The 19,816-nt window shown below is 43.3% G+C and overlaps 1 protein-coding gene across 2 annotated transcripts in view; it reads left to right on the top strand.

The window, feature by feature from the left end:
* The window catches only part of CD83 (CD83 molecule), a 40,009-nt gene extending 20,733 nt beyond the window's left edge, over positions 1–19,276 (top strand). For both annotated transcript variants that reach the window (XM_033930246.1, XM_033930245.1), the window contains exons 2-6: positions 856–1,054; positions 1,140–1,255; positions 10,192–10,417; positions 15,579–15,685; positions 18,889–19,276. In XM_033930246.1, the coding sequence (XP_033786137.1) occupies positions 1,012–1,054; positions 1,140–1,255; positions 10,192–10,417; positions 15,579–15,685; positions 18,889–19,029 (633 nt within the window). In that variant the 5' untranslated portion in view covers positions 856–1,011 and the 3' untranslated portion in view covers positions 19,030–19,276. The remainder of the gene's footprint in view (positions 1–855; positions 1,055–1,139; positions 1,256–10,191; positions 10,418–15,578; positions 15,686–18,888) is intronic.
* Positions 19,277–19,816: the final 540 nt, after the last annotated feature.

The following is a 19,816-nucleotide window of genomic DNA, read 5'->3' as shown; positions in this document are numbered from 1 at the left end:
TAAATCAGTTGGAATTTTTTTTTTTTTTTTTTAGCCTTGTGTGTTAGGGAAATTCACTGTGGTACCACCACATGACTTACTCTGTCTCATTTGACAATGGCTTAGTGAAAAATTCGTCAGCAGAGCACCTGGTTGGGAGAAGGAAGAGCAGCTCCTGCTAAAATACTAAGGAAAACAAGTGTATTTTCTAAAGTTTTCTACTGCTTCACTTTCCCTGATCTTCTGATACCAAGTAACCTTAACAGACCAGCAGCAAATAATCCTGGTTTTTACCATGTTCCGCAAATGTAGGGTGCCAGCCTAGTAGAGAGGAGTCTTTGGAGTAGTCCACAAAACATATATCTGCGTGTTATTTAACAGGCTTGGGACTGTACATTGTTCAACGTCAGATGGGGAAAACCCTTTGGATAGAATAGGATTTTTTTTTTTTTTTTTTTTGCTTCTATCAGGCATAATTTCCCTTTTTTGAGTTTCAGTTTTGCTTTAAGTTGGGTTTTTTTTTTTAAATTTATTGCTTGCTAGCTCTCCTCTTAGTGAGTACGGAAATATGGCAGCAACTGCTCCCTCGGAGTGCATGCATATCATCAGCACCTTTACTTTGTGGGCATAAGAACCCCCGACCAGACAGGTTCAAAACTCGCTTAGGCTGCTTTGAGTTTTGAATACATCCGGCCCTCCGTAGAACCGAAGTTCACACACACACAAGGCTGTATATACTGTGTAAATACCAGAAATGCAAATTGCTGCTCTGCATGCAATGCCGACTGTGCTGTACTTTCTGAGTTCCCGAAAGAGAGTAGGCGGGGAAATTTGATTTCGCTGAAAGTCAGATCTCGTTGTTTTTTTTTTTTCCAGTTTAGTAATCGGGACTTCCCCGTTCAATGGAAGGAGTAGGAGGGGGCCCTGAAGCGTCACTAGAGCCAGCCTTCTGCTATTGTTTTGGCTGTTTTACTCTTCTGAACATATCATTTGGAAACCAATCGGTGGAGCGTTGGGCGCCAAGGAGAAGCAATGCTTACAGAGTGGTACTTTAAGTCTCTCCTCCTACAAAATAGTAAGTGATCCGTTTTTATTTTTTTTTAATTCCTCGCCCAGTAGTATGTATAGATGCTGAATGTTTACTGATCTGTGCTTTGCAGTTTGGTGTGTGATCCGCGCTACTACGGTGTCGGTGATGTGCACAGAGGATGCTGTTCTGCCCTGTATTGCCCCTCAAGACCCAAATATTGCCTACAGAGCCGTCACCTGGTACAAGGTGAGACTCTCTTTCAGGATGGACCGTTTGGCAGCCCATCCTGACATTTTCTTTTGGTAAAACTATTTCGTGATAGATCAGTGGTTCTCAGTCTTTCTTCTCTTGTGACACGCCTAACGAATGATGCTCATGAGTGTGACAGGCTCCTTTTACTAAGGTGCGCCAGCGTTTTTTTAGCACGCGCACAAAATTACAGCGCGCTACACTTCTAGAATAATGCCAGCTCAATGCTGGCGTTAAGGTCTAGTGCGCGCTATTACGCGCGTTAAGGCCCTAACAGTAAAAGGAGCCCTAAAATTCACAGCTGAACAAAAATAAAATCCTTAATGTTTTATTAATAATAATGATGCAAGGGAAATATAAAATATTCTTAAACAGAACTTATTTTTTAAATAAATGTTACACTTTATTTTTCTTAAGAAAATAAAATAAAGGCTAGCTAACTGGGACTAATGTGTTGAATATAGCTTTCGATTTGGGGTTGAATGGTAGAAAAATTCATATTAATTTACTGTCAATATCAATAAACATTTATCCATTCTAGAGTATAGCGTGTATACAGCTAGGGGTGTTTCCCTTACAGCTTGTTATACAAAACAAATGTATATTTAAATTCTGGTGTCACCTCAGTAACAGCAACACAAATTTCCACTACTGCCAGATACTGTAAAACAGGGGTGTCCAACCTTTTGGCTTCCCTGTTCCACATTGGCCGAAAAAAATGTTTCTGGGGCCGCACAAATGCGTAAATGCTGCAGCAAGACAGAGGAGGGAGCCGTCAAGATAGTAAACACCCGGGGACAGCAGAGGAAAACACTCCCATCGCCCTCGACTGGGGCCACACAAAATACTTCACGGGGCTGCAGGTTGGACACCCCTGCTGTAAAGTAACGCAAACCCCTGCAAATATGCTATCTAGAATCTATGAACAGCAGATCTACCTTTGACTCTGCTCTCCCTAGCTTGCAGGCACAGGAATTATACCACTTATAGCCTAAGTGGTTTACATTCAGGTACTCAAACATTTTCTCTATCTGTCCTGGTGGGCTCACACTCTACCTAAGGCAATTAAGTGACTTGCTCAGGGTCACAAGGAGTAGCATATGATTTGAATCCAGAACCTCAGGGTGCTGAGGCTGTAGTTCTAACCAGTATGCCACTCACTACCTATATCCCATCCTCCCCAACAAGCTCAGAAGGGTTACAGGTTAACATACATAAAAATAGTCAAAGTGGGTTACAAGTTGATTAATCTATAATACAGGTCAACCTAAATTAACATATAGCTGACCTACATACAATACAGATTGTTCATCCTAAGTTTATATATACAGTGTGATCTAGATCCATATACATTTAATATACAATTGTTTGGAGGGACAGATTGGGAGTCGTTTAAACTAGAGGAGGGAGTGGTAGGAATGGTGTGATGTGGTGTGGTGTAGTTTATTTAACAATGCTGAGGAGCAGAAGGCTAGGGGGGATAAGACACCCTACCATACCGGTAGTATGTGAAGGGAATTAGGTGAAGAGGTAAGATTTTATTGCTTTCCTAAAGTTCAGAAGACCATCGAGGGATCTGATCTGTTGTCTGGTAAAGAACAGGGTTACTGTCTAATATGTCAAATTTCTGGTGACACACCAGTGTGTCCCAACACACTGGTTGAGAATCACCAAGCTAGGCTGAATAATTGGGTAAAAGCTGGGCAATCAAAATATCTACTGTACTTGTACACCACTTTGATAGTTTTCAGGCTTGTAGGCAGTGTATAAGAAACTAAGGGGCGCTATAATAATTCTGGGGTTGGTGGGTTCTAATGCGGGATTTTCCCGTGCACTAACCCCAGATTGACCCAATAATTTTTTAAAGCTTTTTCAATTTTTTTTACAGTGTTTCCCTGAAAATAAGACACTGTCATATTAATTTTGGGCCCAAAAAAGGCACTAGGTCTTATTTTCGGGCTAGGTCTTTTTTTCCATGTACAATGATCATCTTTCCCTTCTTCTCCTCCACCCCAATTCTTCCTATTTCCTTTCTGTTCCCCACAAATGCAACATCTTTCCTCCCCTCTCACCCATCCCCTTGTGCAATATCTTTCTATCCCTCCCTCCCTCCCATCCCCCTGTGCAGCAGAACCCTTGAAGTTTCTATCCCTCCCTTCCTCCCATCCCCCTGTACAGCATCTTTCTATCCCTCCCATCCCATCCCCCACACTGCCGTACACCCCCGTCCCCGGCCGACCCTTTCATCTCTCCGTCCCATCCGAACCCCGACCGCGAGACTGAAATACCTGGTAACAAACGGCAAAGTTGGCAGCATAGGCTGCATCGCGGCCTTCTCACACCCAGGCATTTCTCTACTGCATCACTGATGATGCCATCAGTAACACGGCACACGGAATGTCCGGGCGTGAGAAGGCTGCGATACAGCCTGTGCTGCCGATGTTGCCGTTTGTTACCAGGTATATCGGTCTCACAGTCTGGGTTCAGGTGGGAGGGAAGGGTCAGCGGGGGGAGGGGCAGGGGGAAGCGCTGCTGCCGGCGATTAGGGCTTAATTTCAGGGGTAGGTGTTATTTTTGGGGAAACACGGTAGCAGGCTGAATGCTAATGTTCACATTAGCCAACATTACCTGTAAAAAATTAATGTGGAAGCACTTACCACCTTCTATGTAAAAGGTAGTATGACCCTGATTCTAATAAAAAGCACTTTAAAAATAGGCCTTGAGGAATATGGCACATACCGTGTTTCCCCGAAAATAAGACACTGTCTTATATTTATTTGGGGCCCAAAAATGGCACTAGGTCTTATTTTCGGGATATCTTATTTTTTTTAATGTAATGATCATCTCTCCCTTCCTGTCCTCCACCCCAATTCTTCCTATTTTCTTTCTGTCCCGCACATGTGCAACATCTTTCCTCCCCTCTCACCCATCCCCTTGTGCAGCAGAACCCTTGCAGCTTCTATCCTTCCCTTCCCATTCCCCCTACAAAGCATCTTTCTATCCCCCTGCCGCCACACACCCCCTACCCCACCGACCCATCTCTCTCCCATCTGAACCGCGAGACAGGAGGAACGTGTGGCGCGGTGGTTGGAGCTACAGCCTCAGCACTCTGGGGTTGTGGGTTCAAACCCCATGCTGCTCCTTGTGACCTTGGGCAAGTCACTCAGTCCTCCATAGCCCCAGGTACGTTAGCCCCAGGTACGTTAGATAAATTGTGAGCCCGCCAGAACAGATAGGGAAAATGCTTGAGTACCTGATTGTAAAACCGCTTAGATAACCTTGATAGGTGGTATATAAACACCTAATAAACTCGAATAGCTTATAATAGCGTCGGCAGCAATCTACACAGGCTGCTTCACGGCCTTCTAGCTCCCAGGCGTTGCTCTGCCGCATTGCTGATGACATCATCAGTGATGCGGCGTCTGAGCATTTATTTTGCCGTCCGGCAGTAAAAAGTTCCACCGCGGTTTGATATAAGGTGGTCTTGGACTTGGATGCTAGTAAGAGTCAAAACTTTGTTAATGCTGGGTTTTCTTGGCCTAAATGCTTACCAGCCTAAATGCCTACCAGTGCCTAAGTCCACTTGAGGCACCTATATGCAAAACACGCCCAAGATCCTCTCACGATCTGCCCATAACCATGTCCACTTTCTGGTAGGTGCCTACTACTCAATTTTAATTTTTGCCAACTATGAGCTCATTGTTGCCTAATTTCAGGTGCCATTTATAGAATCTGGGTCTTGTAAGTGCTCCCACGTTAACTCTGCATTGTCCATTTTGCAAACACTAATAAAAACTCACTAGCTGGATAACACTTTCATGCCTATTCTCCTCCCATGGAAAAAAAATGTTTTAAAAACATAGCTAATGCATCATTTAGCACATGCTAACAACGGGCAAAATAATACAAAATGCGTTTTGCTGTAAACTTTTACTTGCATTCTAAATGAGTGATAGGTCTTAATGCCCTTTACTAAAAGGGCCTCTGAATTTTTTTTTATTTTTTAAGTGGTATAAAAGCCTGTCAGCCTTATTTGCTTGCATGTTTTTGAAACAACACATCGTTCTGCCCTAGGCTTGAATATCCTGTAGATTCTGGAACATCTAAATAATGAACAGAGAACAGAAGGGACATAGCATCGTTCTTTGAAAATGGTCATACACATATCCATACAGCGCAGAGAGGCAGCCTAGTGGTTAATGTAGTGGGTTGTGGATCAAGGGGCTCAGGTTCAAATCCCACTTTTATTTTATTTTAATTCATTTTTATTACAGTTTTCAAACAAACAATCTCACAAGTACACACTTGTTCATGCAATACCGAACTAAATAAAGACAAGAAAAAATTAAACAATTAGGAAACAAATTTAAGTTCTTCCTTAGATCCCCCCCAAAAAAAGGAGGGAAAAAAAAGAAGGAAAACAAAATATATAAAAGGCTTTAACGTGAATTAAGCTCCATTATTTAACATTAGCAATCTCAATTAACTTTGAACTTCAGGTGGACAACTTTTTTAAATCAATAAACTCCCTCAGATGTTCCGGATGAAATAGACATAAGTAATACCAAATATTTTATAGGGCATTTACAAGGATAAACCAACAAAAATTTTGCCCCCAGTGCCAACACTTCTTGCTTCATGTCCAAATCTTTCTCCCGCAAAAAAGAACCTGGGTATTTCTTAAAATATAGTTTCATGATTAAATTCACATCTTGTTCAAATACAAATGAAACCAATAATGTTAATCTTTGAGAAGTCTCTGTTAAAGGAGATTCTGGGATTTCTGAAATATTAAGATCTTTGTTCCTCAGTTCTTGCTCATTAGTTTCTAGGGGGATCTCTTATCTTCTTTGATGGAATATAGTATATTTTATTCACCGGAGGTAGATTTTGAGAGGAAAATTATTTTATTTTATTTTTTAACTGTGAGCCCTCCAGGAACTGTAACATATCTAGTGTACCTGAATGTATACTACTTCTATAGCCACTTAGAAAAAGTGTTTTCCCCTGTGCTGGGCCGATGGAATGGAATAAGCTTCTAGGTTGTCTTTGACAACAGAAAGATTTGTGTCAATTTAAGAAACTGTTCAAGCGACATCTTTTTTGCCAGATGAAATATGTCTCTTGATGATGCAGACTTTTGTTGAATTGATTGGCAATCGGCTCATCTTCCCTTTTGAAAGATTAATGTGATGAAGTTCTTATTGATGTATGTTACACTGACAGTTCTGCACGAGTGTTTTCTACTTTTGTATTGTTTTAAATTATGTAAGTGATGTTGTGATAATAATAATAATAACAGTTTATATACCGCAATACCGTTTTCTATGTGATCCACCTTGTGCAGAGGCAGAATATAAGTAATAAATTTTATCCCAGGACAAGCAGGCAGGTATTCTCACATATGGTGACGTCATTGACGGAGCCCGGATATGGACGCCTCACAAGCAGACTTGCTTGAAGAAACTCGAAGTTTTGAATCGCCCGCACCGCGCATACGCAAGTGCCTTCCTGCTCAGCGCAGGGCGCGTCTCCTCAGTTCTCAGTTTTCCGCAGAGCCGAGAAGTCCGTCTTTGACTCTCTGCGTTTAACTTTGTTACTTTGTGCTTTCTCTGAACCGCGGTTTATATTTTTTTCCTCACGAATCGCTGTTCTTATTTTATTTTTTTCATTTTCAGTTAAAAAAAAAATAAATTTTTTTTCCTCTTCCATCCGTTTCCAGGGATAGGCCGCTCGGCCGCAGCCCGAGGGCTTCGATCTTGCGGTGGCTATTTTTACTTCTATGTCCCGGCCTGTCACGGGCTTCAAGAAGTGTAGCAAGTGCCAGCGCGCGATTTCTCTTAAGGACCCAAACCGTCGCTGCCTCAAGTGCCTTGAGCCGAAACATCATCTGAGGTCATGCCTGCGCTGTGCTACACTTCAGCCTCGAGCCTTCAAACGTCGTTGCATTTTGGTGGACAAGCTCTTCGAGATGGAATCTTCTTCTGATCCCTCGACTTCAAAGGCGACCTCGGCCTCGACTCCTACCGAGGTTCCTTCTGCTTCTACTGCTTCCACCTCGAGCCTCATCAGACCTTCGTCCTTTGCAGCGGCTCTTTCTTCGACGACATCTGCTGTATCTTCCCCTGTTTCCTAAGGTCAGATAGCTCAGCAGTCAGTTCCAGCGCTAGTGATTAAAGTGCTTAAGACTTCCAAGTCGAAGCATACTCACACTACCTCGAAGGAACCTCCAGCCAAAGCAGGTGGTCCAGTTTCAGACGCGGATCCATCCTTGCCGGCTTCTTTCCAGACCATGTTGGAGAAGCAATTCATTCATTTCCTTACTAATATGGGACCGAAGCTTCTTCCTCTTATCCAGCCTGGGCATTCAGCAGACTCCCACGAGGTTGAGCTGCTTCCTCTGCCTCAGTCTGAGCTTACACACTCTTTGCAGGGAACAGAGTCTCTGCGAGTGTCTGGTCTGGCATCAAAGAACGTACAGCAAGGAGCAGATTCTTTGCAAGTGCCTCGGTAGGAATCCTCACACTCTATACAAGGAGCAGAGTCTTTGGGAGTGCATCGAGGTTCCTCCACCAAGCCTCTGGAGCTTCGATCTATAGCCTCCAGTCATAAACATTCTTTGATACCATCGGCTGCTTCCATCTCCGAGGCGAAGTCTCCTCGATCTTTGAGATCTGCTTCCAGGCACAGTTCTCATCGACGATCGATACCTTCTTCGAGGCATCCTTCCAGGCATAGTTCTTCTTCTAAAGAAAGACCTTCTTCCACTAAGCCTCGATGTACTCCAACTTTGACTAGACCTCCGACTCCTCGTTCGAGGTCTCCAATGCCGTACCTCGAGGATGTCCCGGTTTCGATTGCTTCGTCCAAGTCATCATATTCCATTGATGCTTTTTTTCCTGCCGAAGCTTCAACTTCGACACAGGTTGCCTCGACGTCTTCGAGTCCTTCTCGAGGCAAAGCATTGGCAGATCAGCTATCTTTCTCATCTTTTCTTCGTTAGATGGCTGTGGACTTGGATCTTCAATTAGATACTGGCTCCAAATACTCTAAGGAGTATCTAGAAGTCATGCATCTTCCTCAACCTCCGGCAAAGTCTCTTAAGCTTCCACTTCATAAGCTTTTGAATCAGACATTTGGTCGATGCATGGAAACATCTTTTTCCATACCACCTGTTCCAGGAAAATTGGACTCTAGGTATAAAACTGTGCATCGCAAAGGGTTTGACAACTCACTGTTATCTCATCAATCCCTGCTTGTCGAATCCTCCTTAAAGAGGTCCCATTCTTCCAAATTATGCCACAGTTCCTCCTGGAAGGGAAGGGAAAACTATGGACAAATTTGGACGTCGCATCTATCAAAATGCCATGATGTCCTCTAAAGTCCTCAATTATAATTTTCAGTTTATTACTTATTTTAAATTCCTCATTTCTCTATTACCAAAGTTCTTGACTTATTTGGATACTCAAAAATACTTTGAATTTCAAGAAGTCCTTACTTCTTTATCTCAACTCAGATTACATCTCCTACAGTCATCTTATGATGCCTTCGAGTTGTCTGCCCGAGCAGCTGCTTGCTCTGTAGCTATGCGTCGTCTTACCTGGCTTCGTACTATTGACATGGACCCTAATCTTTAAGACCGCTTGGCTAATATCCCTTGTGAAGGCAATGACCTCTTCGATGAATCCATCGAGGCAGCCACCAAGAAATTGTCTGACCATGAAAAATCCTTTGCTTCTGTTGTCAGACCAAAGCCAAAGCCAGCTCCTGCCAAACCTGCACGCCCTGCTCCTATTTATCAGCGGCGTTTTGCACCCACCATTCACAGTGTTCCATCATGACAAGGTGGTTCTTCGTACTCATCCTAAATTCCTCCCTAAAGTGGTCTCGGAATTTCATCTCAACCAATCCATTATTCTTCCAATGTTTTTTCCCAAGCTTCGTTCTCATCTTGGAGAAGTTGCTCTTCATACTCTGGACTGTAAACGTGCTTTGGCCTTTTATTTGGAACGCACCAAACCACCCAGAACTGCTCCTCAACTTTTTGTCTCCTTCGATCCTAATAATTTGGGACATCCTATTTCTAAGCATACCATCTCCAACTGGATGGCGGCTTGTATCTCATTCTGCTATGCCCAGGCTGGATTACCCCTTCACAGTAAAGTCACAGCCCATAAAGTCAGAGCTATGGCAGCTTCAGTAGCTTTCCTCAGATCTACACCTATTGAGGAAATTTGTAAGGCTGCTACTTGGTCCTCGGTTCATACCTTCACTTCTCACTATTGTCTGGATACTTTCTCCAGACGGGATTGGCAGTTTGGCCAAACAGTATTATAAAATTTATTCTCCTAAATTGCCAGCACTCCCACCATCCCATTCTGGTTAGCTTGGAGGTCACCCATATGTGAGAATACCTGCTTGCTTGTCCTGGGATAAAGCACAGTTACTTACCATAACTGGTGTTATCCATGGACAGCAGGCAGCTATTCTCACAACCCACCCACCTCTCCTGGTTGGCTTCTCTGCTAGCTATCTGAACTGAGGAGACACGCCTTGCGCTGGGTGGGAAGGCACTCGCGCAGCGGTGCAGGCGACTCGAAACTTCGAGTTTCTTCAAGTAAGTCTGCTTGTGAGGCGTCCGCTCTGGGCTCCGTCGATGATGTCACCCATATGTGACAATAGCTGCCTGCTATCCCTGGATAACACCTGTTACGGTAAGTAACTGTGCTATTAGGCTTGTAGGTGGCTTATGTATTTAAGTAAAGTAGATATTTCTTTTGGCATCTGGAGGGATTTAAACCTGGGTCCCTTGGTTTAGAGTCTACTGCACTAACCACTAGGCTACTCCTCAGACTTGCATCTTTGTCTTGAAGCTCAGAAATGTTATTAGGGTATGATCTCTAAAGCTGTTCTACTGTGGTGCTGTTTTACAGATTAATGGAAGCAGCGAGGAGGTGAGTGTGGTGGCACGGAAGAACCTTCTGAAGAACACGGAGCCTTATTTGGAAGAATTAGAAGACTCCGTAGAGATTTTTTCCAAAAAGTGGTATTTGAAGATAAAGAACTCCACAACATCTCACAGTGGAATTTACAAGTGTAGCCTCTGGGCACCAGTAGGAAAGCTGAACACATATGGCATCCTAATGTTGAGAGTAAAAGGTAGTAATTTGTTTGCTGTGACAATGCTGTTGAGGTTTTCAGTTTGTTCTAGTGCAGGAGTAGGCAATTCCGGTCCTCGAGAGCTGGAGCCAGGTCAGGTTTTCAGGATATCCACAATAAATATGCATGAGATAGATTTGCATCTCAAGGAGGCAGTTCATGCAAATCCATCTCATACAGATTCATTGTAGATATCCTGAAAATCTGACCTGGCTCTGGCTCTCGAGGACTGGAATTGCCTACCCCTGTTCTAGTGCAGACATAGGTAACTCCAGTCCTCAAGGGCTGGAATCCAATTGGGGTTTTCAGGATTTCCCCAATGAATATGCAGGAGATCTATTTGCATGCACTGCTTTCAATGCATATTAATTGAGGAAATCCTGAAAATCCAATTGGATTCCGGCCCTCGAGGTCCACAGTTGCCCATGTCTGTTCTCGTGTATTGTATGTTCCTGAAAAACACCCAAATCAAATATCAGAATGGGCCCCTCTCTGAGAAAGTGTGATCCGCCTTAGGAAGCCTAGGAATGGTTTTAAATGAGACCTCAAAAAACAAGGAAAAACTGCATATCAAAATGTACAAGATGCAGGCTATGTTTATTTGTACCAAATATTAATGCAGTTATTGATATCACCTTACTATAAACCAAGGTGATATCAATAACTGCATTAATATTTGGTACAAATAAACATAGTCTGCATCTTGTACATTTTGATCTGCAGTTTTTTCCTTGTTTTTTGCTTTTGCCTACTGTACTGCAGACTTTGTTGGATCTGTTTGTTGTGTTTTAAATTAGACCTCTCCTTCTCTAATCTCTCTCCCCTCCCCCTACCCTCTGCTTCAGTGGAATTTACTTCAGTACTGAAAAATTTATAATTGACAGCTCTGGCAAAGGATCTAGCACATTTGTCAAGAGAAAAATACTTTGCCTAAAATGTAATTTAATTTCATATCATTTAAACCAAAAGTGTCAAGAAAAAAATGTGGAATAACTTATAAGTTTCGTGGCTCCACATAATTCCCTTCTTGGTTGGGCTGAGAACTTTTCAGTGGCCCCTTGTACAGCAGAATGCCACAAGGCAATAAAAAGAGATTTAGAAATGTGAGTTTTCAGTTTTCTTTAAAACTATTCAACTAGGGCAGTGGTAGGCAAACTCAATAGTCAAAAGAGCCAAAATCAGCAGTACAACGATTAAGATTTTTTTTGAGAGCCATACCCTGTGCCCGCTTGCGCTACGATGGCTAAGTCAACCCGACTCGCCTGCATGTAGTAGAAATCGATTCATGGCAGAGCCTAGAGAATGACACGGAGAAAAAATTTGTCTCCGTTTCCGCTCCATCCCTGTGAGCTCGGTCCCCATCCCTGCAGACCACCTGATCCCATCCACACAAGCCTTGAATAGTTTTATACTGAACTTATTATATTAAAGTATAAAAAGAAACAATATTCTGTACAATTGTCAATTTATAAATCATCGTCTCCTCCCCACTCTCTCTTCCCCATTTCCCTTCACCGTCCTCAGCCCACTCTCTCTCCACTTCCCTTCAGCGCAAGCACATAAAAACAAACAAGCAATTTTATATAATTTTCATTCTATTCATTCATAGAAATTAAAGTCTAAATAATGCCAATCACATAACAAAACATGATTTTGCAAAAATAATTCCCTGCACAGTCAAGCCTGCAAGGATTACTAGATGTCTTTCAGCAGCTCCCCTCCCTCACTCCCTCCCCCTTACCTTCGTGGCTAAGTCAAAATGATTTAACAACAATAAAATAAAAAAAAACACAAAGCACACTGTACGCAAAGAAAATGTTAATTATCATTTATATTCCGTGCAGTGTTCCCGCTAAGCTGCGTTGGCCTGCGCTCGCGCACAAAATATTACATCGCAGCGCAAAGTTTCTCTTCACAGCCCACACACGCGTCGGTAAGGTAAGGGGACGCATTGGGGGGATTGCACTTCCCCACAATTGCCATGCTTCGGTTCCTCTTCTTCCTTCCTTCCTCCCCCCCCCCCCCCCCCCCCCCCGCGGGACCCTGCGGCACCATCAACTCTTACTCCCTCTAATGTCGGCCCTGCAGCTCCAGACTTCCTCGCACCTTCTCCCCTCCCCCTTTGGATCGCTATTATTTTAAATGTTATAGCCGCGGAGCTGTATCCATCAGTGGAGATGTCTAACCTCGGCCTGCCCCGGAACTCTTACTGCAGCAGCCGCCCGTCTAGGCAGGAACAGGAAGTCACTGTTGCAGTAAGAGTTCCGGGGCAGGCCGAGGTTAGACATCTCCACTGATGGATACAGCTCCGCGGCTATAACATTTAAAATAATAGCGATCCAAAGGGGGAGGGGAGAAGGTGCGAGGAAGTCTGGAGCTGCAGGGCCGACATTAGAGGGAGTAAGAGTTGATGGTGCCGCAGGGTCCCGCGGGGGGGGGGGGGGAGGAAGGAAGGAAGAAGAGGAACCGAAGCATGGCAATTGTGGGGAAGTGCAGAGCTGCAGGGAAGAGTGTTGCGGTACCCAGCTGGAGGGAGAAGGAAGATGAGGGAGGGAATTAAAGGAGATGCCAGGGCTTGGAGCGTAGGAGGAAGGTATGCCAGTCTAAGGGAAAAGGAAGGGGGAGATGTGAGAGCATGGAGGGGGAGCGAAAGATGGAAGAAAAGGAAAGGAGAGAGATGCCAGAGAATCAGGGAAGGGGAGATACCAGACTATGAGGAGAGGTGTGGGAGAGGGAAGGCGAGGAGAGAGATGCCAGACCAATGGGGTGAAAGGAGAGATGGAAGGGGGAGGCATACAGTTTCTGGAAGGGGCATAGAAGGAGAGAAGATGCCATATAGGGGAAGAGAGACGGCAGACAGTGGATGGAAGGAAGAGAGTTACAAGAAGATGAGGAAAGGAGAAACCACAGAAGACAAAGGTAGAAAAAAATTTCTATTTATTTATTGCTTTAGGAGACATGTGTCACTGTTTCTGTGAAGCATTGTATGCAGAGTCCAGCTTCTTGCTGGTTCAATTTAACCTTTGTCTATGTATTTTTATTTTATCCCCCCTTTTACAAAACTGTGAAGCGTTTTTAGCACCAGCCTTGGTGGTAGCAGCTCTGATGCTCAGAATTTTATGAGCATCAGAGCTGTTACCTCCGTAGCTAAAATCCACACTACAGTTTTGTAAAAGAGGGAGGGGTTAGTTTGTGATTACATATTCCTTACTAGGCGAAGGTGTTTTCTGTGTTCTGTGTGTTCGAAAGACATGGTTTTCTGTTAGGATTGACGGTGTAGGATTGATCTGTGCTGGTCTGGCTTGTTTAGTTTTACAATGGGTGTATTGATGTACTGCTCACTGCAATATGTAAGATGCTGCCTTTTCCTAGGTACTCATGTGTGACGTGTGGTTTGTTACTAAAAATCATGTTTTTCTTACAGATGGGGGGGGGTGCCAAAAAATGATGGGCCCCGGATGTTACATATGCTAGGTACGCCACTGTATGTAAAGATACCAGAAAGCTGGCGTAGCAAAAACTTCTAAGTTTTGAGTATTTAACCCTCCCACAATCTCACGGGCACTCGTTTCAAGTTTATTGAGATTTTGATTTAAACGCAATATCAAATATTTTCAATGCGTATAACAAAAATAAATTTGGGGAAATAAATAAAACCATTTGAACCAGTGTTCCCGCTAAGCTGCGCTGGCGTGCGCTGGCGCACAAAATATTACATCGCAGCGCACACGTTTCTCGTCACAGCGCACGATCGGAAGAGGCGTACGGCAGATGGCAGGGCGGCGAGAGGAGAATCGGGCGAGTTGGCTCATAACTTGCTGGCGCCCGATATTTTTGGCTCACGGTGAAAAAAGTTTGCTCACAACACCCGCCCGCTTAGAGGGAACACTGATTCCGTGGGTTTTCAAAGAGGTCAAGGCAGATGACTTTATGTAATGTCACCTCAGTAACAACTATACAAAAATAGACAAATATACCCCCTCCCTTTTTACTAAACCGCGATAACGGTTTGTAGTGCAGGGAGCTACGCTGAATGCCCAACGCTGCTCTCGATGCTCATAGGCTCCCTAAGCTAAAAAACGCTATTGCGGTTTAGTAAAAGGGGGTCATAGTGCAAAATATAGACAGCAGATATAAATTCTCAAAACGGACACATTTTGATCACTAAATTGAAAATAAAATCATTTTTCCTAGCTTTGTTTGGTAATTTCATCAGTCTCTGGTTGCACTTTATTCTTTTGACTGTGCATCCAATATTTCTTCCCTTCTTTCAGCCTCCTGTATGCTTCCTCTCCTCCAGACCTCATTCCCTCCCCCAACTTTTTCTTTCTTTTTCCATGCCCCTTCTTTCTTTCGCTTTCCATGCCCCCTTTCTTTCTGTATGTCTGTCTTTCTCTCTCTCTCCGTGCCCCAATTTTTCTTTCTTTCTTTGTTTCTCCATGCCCCCTTCCTTTCTTTCTGTATCTGTCTTTCTCCATGCCCCCTTTCTGTCTGTCTTTCTCCCTTTTTTCTTTCTGTCTCCCTGTCCCCCCTTCTTTCTTTCTCCCTGACCTCCCCCAAGCCACCGCCATTGGGGAACATGCTGCCACTGCCGCTGGTGAATAGGCTGCCACTGCCACCATCGGGGAACAGGCTGGCACCGAGTTCTGAGCTCTCTCTGCTTCTCTTCCCCGCAGGGCTGACTAACTCTCGCCACCCAACGTCAATTCTAACGTCGGTGGCAGCATGTTCCCCAATGGCGGTGGATTGGGGGAGGGCAGTAAGAAGGGAAGGAAAGCAGGTTGGGCACCCCTGATCTAGACGAGCCGCACTCAAGTAGCTAAAGAGCCACATGCGGCTTGTGAGCCGCAGTTTGCCGATCACTGAACTAGGGGAACCACAAAAGCACTAATACAAAAAGGGTCCAAAGTCAAAATTTAATATGTAACTTTTAAAACCAGATGATCAAATTTGACATGACCATTATTTTGTCCATGGACTGCATCAGGGCTGGGTTTTATCATCTGTTTTGGTTTTTTTTTTGTAATTATTGCAAATGTATCATGGCTGCAACTCACCACTCTGAATTTTCCTGTAACTAACTTTATATTCAGCAGGCTACTTGATAGAACTAAAAAGATAAACTAACAATAAACTTGCAAATATTTTTTCTTTGTTTTAGGTTGCCCTGGTAAAGAAGAAGGTGAAATATCTAAAAAACATATGATAGAAATTTTTTTGATTTCCATCTTTGTGGTTTTTGGTTTGCTCCTCATGTTTCTTAATTACGTAAGTGATAGTGATTTGCTATCTCAATTACACAAGTGATCTGTTTCCCATGTTCAATGCCATTCATAGAATCTTCACTTTCTGATTTACCTACCATTCCTCCCTCACCACCATCCTATTCTTGCTATCAGAAGTAAGCAGGGTCAGGCTTGGCTAGTACCTGGCTGGGGGACCACTGGAGAATACCAGGTGCTGTAGGCTGAAAGAGCCCTATGTTGGGCAGCAGCAACATAGCAGAGCCACACACTATACTCCAGTGGTTCCCAACCCTGTCCTGGAAGACCACCAGCCAGTCAGGTTTTCAAGGTAGCTGTAATGAATATGGATGGGGCAGATTTGCATGCCTTTCACCGCCATTACATGCAGATCTCTCTCATGCATATTCATTAGGGCTGTCCCAAAAACCCAACTGGCTGGTGGTCCTCCAGGACAGGGTTGGGAACTGCTATTGTGAAACATCACATGGTGGATTCCTCACTGTATTTGTTGTCATGAGTCAGTGGCCAACTTGGAGGCATAATCCATCCATCCACTCCTGCTTATGTCTCTAGCAGGGATCTCAAAGTCCCTCCTTGAGGGCCGCAATCCAGTCAGGTTTTCAGGATTTCCCCAATGAATATGCATTGAGAGCATTGCATGTACATAGATCTCATGCATATTCATTGGGGGAATCCTGAAAACCCGAAGGGACTTTGAGACCCCTGCTCTATAGCATGACTAGACATATGCAGTGCTGTACACAAAACACATAGGAGGCAGTCCCTGCTCAACAGAAGTTTCTTCCTGTTCTTTTGAGGCTCCTGCTCATTCAGAACCAGAACAAAATCTAACATATTCCTCAAACGCTGCAATAGATGCTAAAAAGTCACTAGAAAGAGCAGCTATAGCCACTAGACGGGAACAGAGAGCGAACAATGGATCACAAAAGCTACACTTTCATCTCAAAAATGGTGATAATAATAAGTAATAAAGTGAAGTGTAGCCCTTCTAGTGGCTATAACTGCTCTTTCTTGTGACATTCAGGACCAGAGCCAGTATTGAGTCACTGATCCAGCTCCCAAAACAGTAATTTAGGAAGTATTCATTAAAGAGCACTAAGGTCCATATTCTATAAATAGTGTCTTATTAGCACCTAAGTTAACAGGGAAACGCTGTTTAAGAGTTGTTTTAAAAGAGATTTCCATGTGCCTTCTGACATCTAAAAAAAAAAGGCGCTTGAATTGCACCTCCAGAGGTGCCTACCAGTGCCTAACTCCACTATAGGTGTGACTAATGCCGAAAGTGGCGTTAGGCACCAGTAAGTACCTCCATAAGAGTGATTCACATCAAAGGTAGGCACTGGAAATGTAGGCCAGGGTTTTCAAGGCCTACATTTCTGATACCCACCTCTACCAGAGGCACGATTTTCTAAGTGGCATCATCGCGTGATTGACTTGCAATTGGCAGCTGCTTTTAAGGCAGCCATTGACAATGGTGGCATTTAGAGAATCTGGGCCTAAGTGGATTAAGTGCGTGCAATCATGTTTGTGTGCACTAACCGCTGAAAATACCCATAGGAATAGAATGGTTGATTTTAGTGATTTGTGCGCTCTAACGCACTTAGCACCCTCTGATGAATTCCCCTTTTAATGGCTTTAAATATTTAAATATAATAAAGTAAAAGACTAGAAGATTTCCTGCTTTTTTGGTTTAGTTATGGTAACAGACTGGAAACAGTTTTCTGATTGGTGGCCCATGGCTACACTTTTTTTCTGATTAGATAATTTGCAATGAAAACTGCTGAGAACACAATTAGTGAGCTTTCTCGGATGGTCTAACACAGTGTTCTTCAACCTTTTTACACCTATGGACCGGCATCGGTCCGCAGACTGGCGGTTGAAGAACACTGGGCTAAGTCGTGGGCCAGACCCTGCCCCCATAGTCCTAATTGTAACACTATTTTTTCCATTCATTTTTCATATATACAAACAATATAATCTTATTAACAACGCATCGATCGCACCGCAGACCGGCAGTTGAACACAGTTTTGGGCCTGATGCACATGCCGGCTCTGTGGACTGGCAGGAAATTTCTGTGGACTGGCACCGGTCCATGGACCGGTGGTTGAAGAACACTGGTCTAACAGCCTTCATCATAGTACATTGTGTTTCTGGTTCTCTCAGGTCTTCATTTCTGGTTGACCTGTGTTTTTTTTGTAATTTTTTAAGCCCTCTCTTGTACTCATCGTCATCTCAGAACATTTTACTCAGATGGAAGTATATTCACTTATATACAGTAGATCCCTCATGCTAGAGTGATGATAGCTGAATGTTTAAAAATAAGTGATATCTTTTGGACCAAATGGATGACATACTGGAGGGTATGCAGGTGGCTGCCCTCTTACTCCAGAAATCCTGTTTGCTTGCAATGAATTACAGCAGACCCTACCTCCTTTAGTCCAATGGGGTAATTAAATACCTGAATTACTGTAGATGGAGAAAGTCCAGAAAGCTAAGAAACAAAAAAACAACAACAACAACAAAAAAAAAATCTGCATTGCATATTTAGCTACTTTGCTCATGATAGTCTGAACTGTAATATCAAATGATTTGGATGTTTATTCTGGCACTAGCCATGTGGCAGGATCTGTGAGCAATGGGTCTTTTTTGCTGCTTTATAGTGATGTACATTTTTCAGTTAGGCATGAATAACTATTAAGGGGAGGTGGATTGTGGGATGGGGATTATTATACAAGATGTCATCTGTACTTATGCAATTATTTTGGTGTAATGTTTAACATATTTGTATGCTATGTTGATATTAAGGGCTCCTTTTACTAAGCTGCGTTAGGGCTTTAACGGGCGGAATAGCGCTTTTGGCGCGTTCTAGACCTTATCGCCAGCATTGAACTGGCATTAGTTCTAGCTGTGTAGTATGCGGTAATTTCCTGCGTGGTAATTTCCTTAGTAAAAGGAGCCCTAAGTGTTCTCTGTGAATTTAATTGACTTAATAAAAATATTCAATATATTGCCTTTCCATCAGGCAAAGCAGTTTACATAATTAAAAACATCTTAAAAAGAAAGTAAAAAGAATTACAAATTCAATAGGTAGCAGAAGACAGGATGAAAGGAAAACAGAGATACAGAAGTGTTAAACCCATTTCAAGAGCAAGCCATTCGTTTTTAACAGATCTTTTTCTTTGTTTTGGGTTTTTTTTTAAAAGAAATGCATACAGATTCAGAAGATATTCTCAATGGATTCAAAAAGTAGAAAAACATCTGACTTTCCTCTACTTAAAACTCAAGATATGCAGAAAGCGCAACATTCTGGAACAACAGTGCTTAAGAAATCTTGTTTAGTTTGACTTTTTGCTAGGTTTAGTGTATAAACTTTGAGAATGGACAAGCCAACTGCATACTACTCTCAGGACTTGCTATTGGGGTGTGCAACCTGAGCAGCTGCACAGGGTGCCATACTGCTCTCTATTGTCCCCTGAGGAAGGTGATGCTGTCGCCGAAGCTTGGATCCTATTCGGGACTTTGTTTGTTTTATATTTTTAGAATTTCATCATTGTTTTATGGTGTTTTAACATTAATAAAAGACATTTATCAGTTGAATTTGACATCTCCAGTGCCTCTTTTTGCTGTATACTGCTCTCCAACAGCAGCTAGTCTGGATCACAAGTAAATCTAGTCTCCTCATGGCAGAAGCCAGTCTGAGTCTTTTGCTGTTGCATGTAGCAGGAAGGCGCAGAACATGATGCATGCGGCAGAGCCCTGAAGAAATGTGCATGGAGGAGGCAGAGCTGTGTCTGTGCCTACACCTACAGAAGAGGGGGAGTTCCATCTACACCAGGGGTGTCAAAGTCCCTCCTCGAGGGCCGCAATCCAGTCGGGTTTTTAGGATTTTCCTAATGAATATGCATGAGATCTATTTGCATGCACTGATTTCATTGTATGCTAATAGATCTCATGCATATTCATTGGGGAAATCCTGAAAAATCGACTGGATTGCGGCTCTCAAGGAGGGACTTTGACACCCCTGATCTGCACTGAAGAAACCAGAGCTGCTACTAAAGGTGGAAGACTTACTAATGCCGAACTGAACTGCTGATGGTAGGAATAACGGGGCTTCTGTCTGTGGTATTGGGT

Source organism: Geotrypetes seraphini, chromosome 2 (genome assembly GCF_902459505.1).
Source record: "Geotrypetes seraphini chromosome 2, aGeoSer1.1, whole genome shotgun sequence".
Lineage (NCBI taxonomy): Eukaryota > Metazoa > Chordata > Amphibia > Gymnophiona > Dermophiidae > Geotrypetes > Geotrypetes seraphini.
The sequence above is the reverse complement of the archived record's forward strand: the minus strand, read 5'-3'. Positions and strand labels throughout refer to the sequence as shown.